At 46.5% G+C, this 13,180-nt stretch overlaps 1 protein-coding gene across 3 annotated transcripts in view; it reads left to right on the top strand.

Annotated features, from left to right (window-relative positions):
- The window catches only part of itsn1 (intersectin 1 (SH3 domain protein)), a 241,208-nt gene that overhangs the window by 144,036 nt on the left and 83,992 nt on the right, over nucleotides 1-13,180 (top strand). For all 3 annotated transcript variants that reach the window (XM_063050322.1, XM_063050321.1, XM_063050323.1), the window contains one exon: nucleotides 2,738-2,797. In XM_063050322.1, coding sequence (XP_062906392.1) covers nucleotides 2,738-2,797 — 60 coding nt within the window. The remainder of the gene's footprint in view (nucleotides 1-2,737; nucleotides 2,798-13,180) is intronic.

Below are 13,180 nucleotides of genomic sequence, written 5' to 3'. Positions count from 1 at the left end.
CATGAGACCTGTTGGGGGTGCATTCACCTAGCCAGTAGAGAGTACACCATTGCTGATTTTTATCTTTGAGAGACAACAGGTGAAATGACTCACATAAAGTGTCTTTTGAGGTCAGCAATCATTGTGAGTGTAATTTTTTTTCTGGATAGGAGGGAAATCTTTTTCTGAGACACAAGTAGAACAAGTTTCCAATGCTCACTGTTTAATATATATTTAAAAAAATGCAGGAAAAAGTCCTTTTCCAAACAAAGTTCTGATGATGAGTGATTTAGGGCTATTGGAGTTATAATACCAAAGTAAATTAATTTACTTGCATATTTGATTTATGAGAATTGTATACTTGATATTTGGGAGTTGATCTAATAAAAAATAATATGTGAAGGAACTTGGATTAAGTAAATTTGATTCTTGTAACACTAGCTGATGAATTAAGATTTAGTCACAGTATTATCCTAATCCTTTGAAATTATTTTTTCACAAAAAAAGTTGAAAGTGGTCTTCAAAATATAATGTTCCATACTCTTTTTGCCAACTCTCATTAAAAGCAATTTAATTTCTGGGTATTTGGCATGAGCCTCCATTCTCTTTTACGATGGTGCTAGAAAGTCTGTGAACGCTGTAGAATTTTCTGTTTCTGAATAAATATGACCTGAAATGTGATCAGATCTTCATGTAAGTTTTAAAAGTAGATAAAGAGAACCAAATTAAATAAATAACACAGAAAACACAATACTTCATTTATTGAGAAAAGTGATCCAGTATTGCATAGATTTGTTGGGAAAAGTATGTGAACTTTTGCTTTCAGTACTGGTGTGATCCCCTTTTATACAGCAATAACTTCAAGCGTTTCCGGTAACTGTTGATCAGTCCTACACATTGGCTTGGAGGAAATTTAGGCCATTCCTCCTTACAAAACTGCTTCAACTCTAGGATGTTGGTGGGCTTTCTTGCATGAACTGCTTGCTTCAGGTTCTTCCACAATATTTCTATAGGATTAAGGTCAGGACTTGACTTAGCCTTTCCAAAGCATGAACTTTCTTCTTTTTAAACCATTCTGTTGTTGATTTACCTTTGTTTTTCAGATCATTATCTCATTGCAATATCCAACTTTTATTAAGCTTTAGGTGACAGATTGCTACCCTGACATTCTCCTGTAAAATGTCTTGATACAATTTTGAATTCATTGTTCCCTCATCGATTGCAAGCTGTCCAGGCCCTGAGGCAGTGAAGCAGCCCATACCATGTTGCTCCTTCCACCATGCCTCACAGTTGTGAGGTTTTGGTTTTGATGTGCAGTGCCCTGTTTCCTCCAAACATAGCAATGTGCATTACTGCCAAAAAGTTCAACTTTTGTCTCAACTGTCCACAGAGCATTGTCCCAGAAGTGTTCTATAACATCCAGGTGGTCTTTTGCAGACTTGAGACGTGCAGCAATGTTTGTTTGTTTGGGTTGTTTTGAGAACAGTGGTTTCCTCCGTGGTGTTCTTCCATGAACAACATTCTTGTTCAGTGCTTTTCTTATAGTGGGCACATGAACAGGGACTTTAGCAAGTTCTAGAGATTTCTGCAGGTCTTTTGCTGTTACCCTTAAGTTCTTTTTCACCTCCTTCAGCATTGCAGGATGCCCACTCCAAGGGAGAGAAGCAACAGTTCTGAGTTTCCTCCATTTGTAGACTATTTCTCTTACTATGGACTGATGAACTCTCAGGTCTTTAGAAATGCTTTTGTAGCCTTTTCCAGCTTCATGCATCTCTACAATTCTTCTAAGGGCCCGTGAAAGTTGTCTTGATCGAGGTGCACATAAACAACTTTCTTGAGAAGAGCAGGCTCTGTCAGTAACCTGACTTCGTGTGTCTTTTTTATAGGGCAAGATACCTCTGCAACCCACACCTCCGATCTCATCTCATTGATTGCATCACCTGACTTCAATAAGTTTTGTAGAAGGCATTACCACAGAGGTTCACAAACTTTTTCCAATAAATACACATAATTTTTGATAATTTTTCCTCAATAATAAATGAACAAGTATAATGTTTTTGTGTTATTTATTTAATTGGGTTCTCTATCTAGTTATAGGACGCGTGAAGATCTGATCACATTTTAGGTCATATTTGTGCAGAAATAGAGAAAATTCTACAGGATTCACAAACTTTTTAGCACTACTGTATATGTTCTCGTCGAGCTGTGGACAGTCCCTTCAGAATTGCCAATTGCCTTTATTGAAGTAGCCATATTAAACCTTGCTCATTGGTTATCGATTAGCAATTTGACAATAGAGGCCATTATAATTAGCTAATCCAGCAACGTTCACACAGTTCACGCAGATGGGGTTTGCGACATGTTTAAGGAAATGTGAAAACAATCTAGTTTTCTACTTTCTAAACAATCCTGTCTCCCAAATTGGAGATTGAACCTTGTTTGAAATGTCTGGATTGTCAAGTATAAATACAGCTGTTTCAGCACATTGTTTATATACAATCAGATTTAGTTTTATTTTCAACTGTAGATAATCCATTTCCTCCTTTCCCTTTCCAAATTTACCCTAACTTCCAATCAAAAGCATACTGCAGTTAAATGCTGTATCTTTAGAATTCCATTGGAAAATGGAGTGCTGGATAATCATAGGGAGATCATCTGTCTCTTGATAGCAATATCAATGTGAGACCTAATTTTTGCTTAATGTGTTTTACGTATGTTCTTTTACACAATCAAATCATAATGGTCCTTATTCACTCAGATTCCAATTTGAGGGTGCCTTGTGCTTCAGAGACGCTCTCTGCTGCTTCGAGTGGAGAAGGTAACTAGAATCTTCGACATATAAAAAAATGTAACTCAAAACTTATCTTTCAGTGCAATATTCAAACAACATTGCAGCTGTCAGTGTGTATGTCTTGTTTGAAATGCTGTGATACTGATGGACTCCGAATATACATTCAGTAGCCACTTCGTTAGGTACATTTCATTAATGCCACTATTTAATCAGCCAATCACGTGGCAGCAACTCAGTGCATAAAAGCATGCAGACATCGTCAAGAGGTTCAGTTGTTCAGACCAAGCATCAGAATGGGGAAGAAATTACTTTGACTGTGGAATGACTGTTGATGCCAGATGGGGTGGTTTCAGTAACTGCTGATCTGCTGGGATTTTCATGCACAACTGTCTCTAGAGTTAACAAAAAAAAGCATCAAGTGAGTGACAGTTCTGTGAGTGAAAATGCCTTGTTAATGAGAAAAGTCAGAGGAGAATGGTGATACAACAGTGATGTGCAAGAGTATCTCTAATGGTACAACATTTCAAGCCTTGAAGTGGATAAGCTACAGCAGCAGGCAACCACACTTGGTTCCAACCCTATGCCTAATAGAGTGGCCACTGAGTGTATTTTGTGTTGTGGTTATTTTCGCTTTTGGTAAAATATCTTTTGGTTATTATAATTTTATCATAGAAAATATAGAATAATTTTGTATATGTGATTGTATTGAGAACTAAACACCAAATCAATCTTCTTGTTAAATTTGCAGAACAATTTGGAAGTTACAAGATACACCAGTGACTAATAAGATATTTGTTTTAATTGTACTACATTTAATTTTGAATTTTCAACTTTGATGAAGGATCTAGGCCTGAATCATTGACTGTTTATTCCCCTCCATAAATGTTGGCTTGACTTGCTGAGTTTCTTCAGCTTTTTGTGTGTATTGCTCAAGATTTCCAACATCTGCAGAATCTCTTGAATTTATACTTTTGAATTTTGTTTTAATTGTCACTCATGCATTCTGAAGAACTTCAACTTGACAGTTCCTAAGAATGTTTTGCATAACAATGATGCAAAAGTGGAGTTGGAATTTTTAACTCCCAAAGAGAATGTGCATTATAGTGGATTCCAGTTAATTGTGACACACCAGGACCAATACATTTTTGCCCAATTAAGCGGTTGCCCTAGTTAGCCAGAGTTCTGTGGAAATAATTAAAAAGTATAAAAAAAGACAAAACTACTGTTTAACTGAGTAACAAATTATGTACTTAAATGAAATGCAGAACAAATTAGAACACTACTAATACTACTACAGCGCTATAAAACTGTGCATTAGTTCCTAATAATTATCAGCCAAGGAATTCTCCCAATGTACGCTGCCGTGTTCTTTTGATTGACTGTAAATGAACAAAATCAGTTCAGACTCTTATAGTAATTTTTTTTGTCTAGTCTCAAATCTTTTCGTTGTGTCTTGGCAAAGTTCTGAACTTATTAAAAGTCAAAATAAAAAGCAAAATTACAAAACTCATCTTTTTGAATTGGCACCCATCAGCCCAAATGGAATTTATAGGTCACTTGAACATAGCACGAGCACATGCAGCTGACTCGTTAAAAACTGTTCACTCCAAGCATGGTGTAGTGTCTAAAGACCACGCAAGTACACGTGATTGATGCTAGTTAGAAACTGTTCAGCAATGGTCTCCTGTCCAATTAAGTGGCATAGTGTCCCAAATAAATGAATGCTGGCTATTTTTTTTTGTTCTTTAAGATTTGTTCCAAATTAGTGGCTTCCTCAATTAGCTAGAACCCACTGCACTAATTTTTGCAGTATTGTGCACAAATTTCTAAGATTCATTTGTTTGGTTGAATAGCTCCACTATACACGGCATTTATTGCTTGGTAGAAAATTGAGCTCTGTTCGCTATCCACAGCTGAAGAGCAGAACCCAATTTACACTTGGGATAGATTGCTCCAGATTTAGAACTACGAGACTATGCTGTGCATCTATTTTTGCTATCTACTGCAGGTATATTTGATGAGATAGTTTGCCTTGACTGAAATTAAACTTTATAAGTTGTGCCCTTTTGGCACTTATTAACACTCATTCAGAAACCTGAGTAAAAGGAAAAGGACTCGAAAATAAAGGCTTGTTACTTTAACAGTTGAATTAAAATAACATACCGTAAATTCTAGTGTATAAGCTGATGCGGAGTATAAGCCGACCCCCCCCCCTTCCATTTTCAAGGTTAAAAAGAAGTGACTTTTTCATGTTACCTTTGTATAAGCCACCCCTTTTGTAGAGGTTTTTGATTTAACCAGAAAAGGTCACAAGATCTCATATGCCAGTTCTCAGCTTTGCTGGATCCGGAACCTGGAAATTTTGTGAACCAGTACCTGCTAAGAAAATGGACCTACACATCATAGAGCATTATAAGCGAATTCTCAATAAATAAATCAGGGAGGGAAGTTTTGGATTAGGTTCCCAATGGTAAAGAATCCTCTGAAATGTAACCCCTGTGAAACTATTTAGCGCCCATCGTAATCTCGTTAAAACATAACACGGGGTGGCGGGATCAGTATGTGTACTCAGTATTGAGTTTGCGACCACCATGTACAAAAGATTAAAATGAACGCGACATGATGCTGGCTTCAAGCTGAAGGTGGTTGATTTTCCTAAAGGAACGAATAATTCTGCAGCTGCTAAGAAGTTTAGTGTAAACAAGAAGCAAGTGAGAGAGTGGAGAAAGGCAGAAGGACAAGCTGAGGGAAATGCCAAGGACGAAATGTTCAAACCGCGAGAAAACATGCCAGTGGCCAGAACTGGAAGAAAAAGTTTCAGAGTGGGTGAATCACCAGCGACCATCTGGATACATTGTTACCAGAGAAATGATTCGAGTTCAAGCGTTGAAATGAACCGAAAAACACCGAGGTCAGCAAAAATTTCAAAGCTACGCGAAGTTGGTGCGCCCAATTTATGAATAGACGTGATCTTGTGTTGAGACAAAAAATAAAGATTGCTCAGAAGTTGCCAAGCGACCTTGAGAATAAGATTGCGGCCTTCCAGTCGTTTGTAATCAAGCATTAAAAGGCACATTCTTACCCGTTCTCACTGATTGGTAACATGGACAAGACACCAACGATCTTTGATTTTGCTGGCAACCGCACTGTCAATCAGAAAGAGGAGAAAACAGTCCTTGTCAAAACAACTGGACATGAGAAGCAACTGTACGGGGTTTTTCTTTTGTTACATTTAAAATGGCGATTTTGTTATGTTAATCTGGGGAATGCAGCTTTGTTGTGTTTTAACACTACAGAGAGTTTGCGCTAACAGTTTGTTTTACTTTAAAATGATGATAACAAGGTTCTAGTAGCCAATGGGTGGTTATGTATCGTTTTGTTTTCGGATGCCATGCTGTATGATATGACTGTGGACTGGGTTTTGGCGGGGAGTCGGAGGAGAGACGAGGAGGACGGCGGACGTGCGGAGAGGCTCCGGTCGATCACTCAGGGTGGTCCCGAGCCGTGAGTCGACGGAATTCGGGTGGTTGTCTGAGGTCGAATTGAGCTCCAACGGTAGCGCACGAAGAACTTGGACTTTGATAAGTGTTGGCGCCTTTTTTTTTCCATTACTTTCCTCTCTGTATCAAATGCATATTAATGTCATAGAATTAGTAATATCTATAAAGTGTATTTGTTAAAATTTACTGGGTGTGCTGGCTGATGATTGATGTTTGTGATTGATTCGGGCGGCGACTGACCCTGAGGGGAGTGTTGAAGCAGGTGCTGGGCGGGATTTCCTCTAGACATACACGAGCCAATATAACGGAACGTTACAAGTGGGGGCTACCGTCCTGGATTTGGACTTTTTCGGAAAAGTTGTACTTGTTGTTGCGGTAAGTGGTGTGAAGATGGATCGAGATAAGATTGTAAGTTGGTGTGAACTGGAGGAGGTACCGGTGAATCATGCATGTGTGGTAAGCGGGGTTGATTATCGCATTTCGACAGCGGTACTGGTGCGAGGGTTGAGTTTGATTAAACGTATCGGACAGGTAGAACTTGTAGCTAGAAGGGGTGGGAAAGAACTGGAGGCTAGCTGGATGTTGGTGCGGACGAGTGCTGACGTCATGACTTTAGAATTACCAGCGACTGTCCACGTCCAGGGGAGGTGGGGCCGTGGGGTCTCCACACTCTCCCCGAGGATGCAAGTGAGGAGGTGCCGGAGGAGGAGGAGCTAGATGAGGCCCCGGCCGGGTGCCCGTAGCAAGAGGTAGAGGTGTGGAGTGGGAAGGTTTGGCCAGGCCCCGCTCCCATGGGCTTGAGGAGACTGCCGAGTTAACGGCTGCCATTACCTCCCTGGCGAGAAGGGTTGAGGGGCCCCGCCCGAAGCTGAGAATTTTCTCGAGAGCCAAGCCCATCCCGGAAGGGGAGGATGACTATGATACCTGGGTTGAAGATACATCCCAATTGTTAGAGGTGTGGCCAGTTTCGGATGAGGAAAAGAGACAGCGATTGATGGAAAGCTTAAGGGGCGGGGCGGCCCAGGTGGTCCCCGATCTGAGAGCGGCACGCCCCTTGGCTTCCCTATCGGAGTGTTCGGACGCTTTGGAGGAAGTGTTTGGACTGTCAGGGGATCCCTGGCGGCATTTAGCAGAGTTTCAACGGATGGGGCAGAGAAGAGGGGAAAAGCTCTCAGACTATGCTTTCAGGCTGGAAGGAAAGCTTACGGGGTTGCTGCGACGAGGGGTAATGAGGGAGGACGATGCAGCGGAGTTAAGGATGAGCCAGATATGTAGTGGTTCCCGGGAGGATGACAGGGTGGCTTGGAGTGTACGGCAGTCATTTAAGCAGAGCTCCCCTCCATCATTCGGACAGCTGATCCGAGAGGTACGGGCCGAGGAGTGTGCTTTGGGCCGACCAGGGGGCTCGGACCCTCAGGGACGGTCTTCAGCAGTTCAGGAGGTGGTAGCTGGAGTGAGACCAGAGAAATCCAAGGGGTCCCCGGGGGCCCATATCGGGAGGAGAGAGGTAGCGAGTAGTGGGTGCTATAACTGTGGGAGAGAGGGGCATTTCCACCGGGAATGTGAGTGGCCGGGGGCGTGCTACCGCTGTGGGGAAGCTGGCCACTTGCGGAGGGATTGTGAGAGACGAGATGCGCCGAGGGGGGAGGGCCCCCGGGCCACCAAGAAGGGAGAGGTGTCGGGAAACTTAGGAGAGGCTCAGTGAGGGAACAGACTGGAGTCTCGGGAGGAACACGTTCCCAGAAAACCGCTATGGAACCCCGGAAAGAACAAGCCCAAATTCCTGATGGACTGGTGGGACCCCGTTCCAGCGTGTCCCTACGGATAGAGGGAATCTTTGCGAAAGCCATCCTTGACACTGGGTCGCAGGTTACCTTACTGTACCGGTCGTTCTACAACAAATATCTGAAGCATTTGGCAGTAACTCCGTTTAACGCATTGGAGATTTGGGGCATAAGTGATGGTGATTACCTGTACGATGGATACTTGTCAGTGAGATTGGAATTTTCAGAGGGAGATGTGGGAGTATCGGAAGCCTTTGAGACGCTGGTGTTGGTTTGTCCGGACCCGGTGGAGACCGGTGGTGCTGCCCTGTTGGTGGGGACTAACTCCCCTCTGGTGCGACGGCTCTTGGGAGCCTGTAAGATGAAGGGGGGGGAGAACTTTCTGGAGACCCTCTCGGTCCACCGCGTGTTCCGAGCGGTGTACGAAGGAGTGGGTGACCCCCAGGGGCTGGATCCTGAGTGCAAACGAGGGATGGTGTGGTGCACTCAGGCGAGGCCTAAGGTGATACGGCCAGGGGAGGCGGCATTAGTGATGGGGACCCCCAGATTCCCCGGATTACCGCCGGGAGAGGCCCTGCTAGTAGACGCCCCCGACGACCTGGAAAGGGAGTCCCGGTTCCCAGCTGGGGCGCTGGTGAGACCTGAATTGCAGAGGCCCTCAGCTGTACAGGCACGGCGGATGGGGGTGATGGTAAGGAACATAACGGAGAGGGAGGTCACCTTCAAGCGCGGGATGCCCCTTGCGCACTTGTTCCCGGTGACGGTGATGTCCAGCGCCCCCGTGAAGCCCACTGGAGGAGAACTATTGGGAAACGGGGGGCAGCTGACCGAGGAGGCCTTTAATTTTGAAAACTCCCCTGTACCGCTGGAGTTTAAGAGCAGGCTGGTGGAGAAGATGCTGAAGTTAGGGGATGTCTTTTCTCAGGACAAGTTTGATGTAGGGTGTTCCAAGAGCACTCGGCACACCATTCGGGTGACAAATGACACCCCGTTTAGAGAAAGGTCGCGGCAGTTGGCCCCAGCAGAGGTGGAAGATGTGCGGCAGTTGAAAGACGCAGGGATTATTGCGGAGTCCCGAAGCCCCTATGCGTCCCCCATAGTGATGGCAAGGAAGAAAAATGGGAAGGTACGCATGTGCGTGGACTATAGGACCCTGAACCGCCGCACTGTTCCCGACCAATATACGGTCCCGAGGGTGGAAGATGCCTTGGCCTGTCTGAGTGGTGCACAGTGGTTCAGTGTATTGGATTTGCGCAATGGGTATTACCAGATTCCGATGAGCGAGACTGATAAGGAGAAGACAGCCTTTATCTGCCCCCTGGGGTTTTTCCAGTTCGAATGAATGCCCCAAGGTATCTCCGGGGCCCCAGCCACCTTCCAGCGGCTCATGGAGCGGACAGTGGGGGACATGAACCTGCTGGAGGTACTGGTGTACCTGGACGACCTGATAATGTTTGGATCTACGTTGGAGGAACATGAGGAGCGGCTGCTGAAGGTGCTGAGTCGGCTGAAGGAGGAAGGGTTAAAACTTTCCCTGGATAAATGTCAGTTCTGCAAGTTGTCAGTCAGTTATGTCAGACACATAATCTCGCGAAATGGAGTGGCCACCGATCCGGGTAAGATAGCTGCAGTCACCACTTGACCGAGACCTCAGAAGGTGAGCGCCTTACGCTCGTTTTTGGGGTTTTGCGGATATTACCGGTGATTCGTGAAAGGATATGCGAAAATGAGTCATCCATTGAACCAGCTGCTGTGTGGCTATCCACCTGTGGGGAGGAGGAGGAAGGGAGACGGAGGGTCGGAGGTAGGAGGATACTTGAACCCGGGGGAGCCTTTTGGATTGAGGTGGGATGCTCAATGTGAGGAGGCGTTCCAATCTCTAAAAAGGGCGCTGACGCAGGCCCCAGTGTTGGCTTTTGCTGATCCCCGGAAGCCGTATGTTCTACACACTGATGCCAGTCACGAGGGTCTGGGGGCTGTTCTGTACCAGGAACAGGGAAACAGATTGAGGCCGGTGGCATTTGTCAGTCGGAGCTTGTCGCCATCTGAGAGAAACTATCCCACTCACAAGCTGGAGTTCTTGGCGTTGAAATGGGCGGTGGTGAACAAGTTGAGTGACTACCTATACGGGGCCCAGTTTGAGGTGAGAACTGATAACAACCCCCTCACTTATATCCTGACCTCGGCGAAGCTGAACGCTACTGGGCACCGATGGTTAGCAGCCTTGTCTGCCTATGAGTTCAGCCTGAAGTACGGGCCGGGGAGTCGGAACATCGATGCAGATGCCCTGTCTCGTCGGGCGCACGACGAGTCGGGCATGTCCGAGGAGTGGAAGAGTGTCCCTGCCCAGGGAGTAAAGGCCATGTGTCAAGTTGGGAGCGACGGGGAAGTCGGAGCACAGATGGGAACGGATCGGGCAGTAGATCAACTGGGGGCTGACGATGACGCGCTGCCCACTGTTTACTGTAATGTGACTGCTCTGAGGATCAGGCAGCTGCCGGAGTTGAGTCCCCAGGAAGTAGAGGCGGCTCAGTGTGATGACCCAAGCATTGGCACTATCTGGTACGCGGTTAGCCAGGGTGATATGGGGCAGGTGGAGAAGGCGAAACATGCCTCCGTTCTCCTACTACTGAAGGAGTGGCCCCGGTTGAAGCTGAAGAACCACGTCCTGTACCGAGTCACGTCGCCTCTGGACCACCCCCGGCGCTGGCAGCTGGTCATGCCTGAGAAGTATCGGAAGACTGTGCTCCAGGCTCTACATGATGATTCCGGGCACTTAGGGGTAGAGAAGACCAATGGATTAGTCAAGGACCGGTTTTACTGGCCCCGGATGAGGGGGGAGGTGGAAGAATACTGTAAGACCTGTAGCCGTTGCGTCAGGAGGAAGACCTTGCCTGCGCAGGCGGCCCCGTTATCCCACTTGCAGAGTGCGGGACCCCTGGACCTGGTGTGTATGGATTTCCTGTCTATTGAGCCAGACACCAGCAATACCGCGAATGTCTTGGTCCTCATGGATCACTACACTAGATATGCGCAGGCTTTTCCTACTAAGGATCAGAAAGCGACTACGGTGGCAAAGGTGTTATGGGAGAAGTACTTTGTTCATTATGGCCTTCCCCGGCAGATCCACAGTGATCAGGGACGGGACTTCGAGAGCAGGCTTACACATGAATAACTTGGGGTTGAAAAGTCCAGAACCACCCCCTATCACCCGCAGGATGATCCTCAACCCGAGAGGTTTAACCGGACCCTGCTGGACATGCTCGGCACCTTGAGATTGGACAGAAGAGTAAGTGGAGTCAGCACATCGCCCATTTGGTTCATTGTTACAATTGTACTCACAATGATGCTACGGGGTACTCGCCCTACTATCTGATGTTCGGATGGGAAGCGAGGTTGCCCATTGATCTGTGTTTTGGGACTGAAGCGGGGGAAATACCTTCGAAGCCATGTCTGAAGTACGTGTCCGATATGAGGAGAGAGTTGAAAAGGGCGTACGAGTTGGCTGAGGCGGCAGCCACCAAGCAGAACCAGCGGAATAAAAAGAGGGATGATCAGAAGGTAAAGTTCGTCCAGCTATTGCTGGGAGACCGAGTCCTTATCCGGAATTTAGGACTACAGGGTAAGCACAAGTTGGCGGACCGTTGGGCAGCCACCCCCTATGTGGTGGAGAGTCAGATGCCGAATCTCCCGGTTTACCAGGTGAGACCTGAGGGCGGGCAGGGGCCTGTCAAGGTACTCCATCGGAACCACCTGTTGCCTCTGGGTCGAGAGGTGAAGATGGACCCAGAGCCCAAATGGGAGTTTACTCCTATTACGAGGACTTTGCGAGGGTGCGGGGCGCGGGAAGAGCCCGCTGTGAAGAAAACGGGGCCGGTCCCCACCTCAAGAAGGGATACGTCATCGGAAGATGATGAGTCGGACGTGTGGTACCTACTTCCGTTCGCTGATTCCCCGGTGCCGGGAGAAGAGACTCCTGGCCCTTTCATCACTGAGTCAGGGGAACCGAGGGAGGGTGTTGCAGAGCCGCCTGTATTACAGCCGGCATTGGGGGAGGGTGTTGCAGAGCCGCCTGTATTCCAGCCGGGATTGGGGGAGGGTGTTGCAGAGCCGCCTGTATTACAGCCGGGATTGGGGGAGGGTGTTGCAGAGCTGCCTGTATTACAGCCAGGATCGGGGGAGGAGAGGGTGGAAGCAGAACCCGAGCCAGAGGGATCCCGGTGAAGGGGAAGGTCCGTCAGATAGGCTCGAGAGGTCAACTGGGGTGTCTGAACAGGGAGAGTCAGCAGAGGAAGTACAGAGGCCTCAGAGGAGTAGGCATTCCCCGGAAAGACTCACTTATATAGCGCCGGGAGAGCAGGGTGTGATCTCTACTACCCTGCAAAGTTATGTCACTGCTTTATGCACCTGGGTTGGGTTTTGTGTTTTACAAAGAGCACTGGTGAACTCTGTTAACGTCATAAGGGCATGACTTTTTGTGGTGGGGGGAGAGTGTACGGGGTCTTTCTTTTGTTACATTTAAAATGGCGATTTTGTTATGTTAATCTGGGGAATGCGGCTTTGTTGTGTTTTAACGCTGCAGAGAGTTTGCGCTAACAGTTTGTTTTACTTTAAAATGATGATAACAAGGTTCTATTAGCCAATGGGTGGTTATGTATCGTTTTGTTTTCGGATGCCATGCTGTATGATATGACTGTGGACTGAGCTTTGGCGGGGAGTCGGAGGAGAGACGAGGAGGACGGCAGACGTGCGGAGAGGCTCCGGTCGATCACTCAGGGTGGTCCTGAGCCGTGAGTCGACGGAATTCGGGTGGTTGTCTGAGGTCGAATTGAGCTCCAACGGTAGTGCGCGAAGAACTTGGACTTTGATAAGTGTTGGCGCCTTTTTTTTCCATTACTTTCCTCTCTGTATCAAATGCATATTAATGTCATAGAATTAGTAATATCTATAAATTGTATTTGTTAAAATTTACTGGGTGTGCTGGCTGATGATTGATGTTTGTGATTGATTCGGGTGGCGATTGACCCTGAGGGGAGTGTTGAAGCAGGTGCTGGGCGGGATTTCCCCTAGACATACACGAGCCAATATAACGGAACGTTACACAACATTTTACTGTTGTGTTAATG

The sequence above is a fragment of the Mobula hypostoma genome, chromosome 6 (assembly GCF_963921235.1).
Source record: "Mobula hypostoma chromosome 6, sMobHyp1.1, whole genome shotgun sequence".
Classification (NCBI taxonomy): domain Eukaryota; kingdom Metazoa; phylum Chordata; class Chondrichthyes; order Myliobatiformes; family Myliobatidae; genus Mobula; species Mobula hypostoma.
Note: the sequence above shows the minus strand (reverse complement) of the source record. Positions and strands in the feature narration are given on the sequence as shown.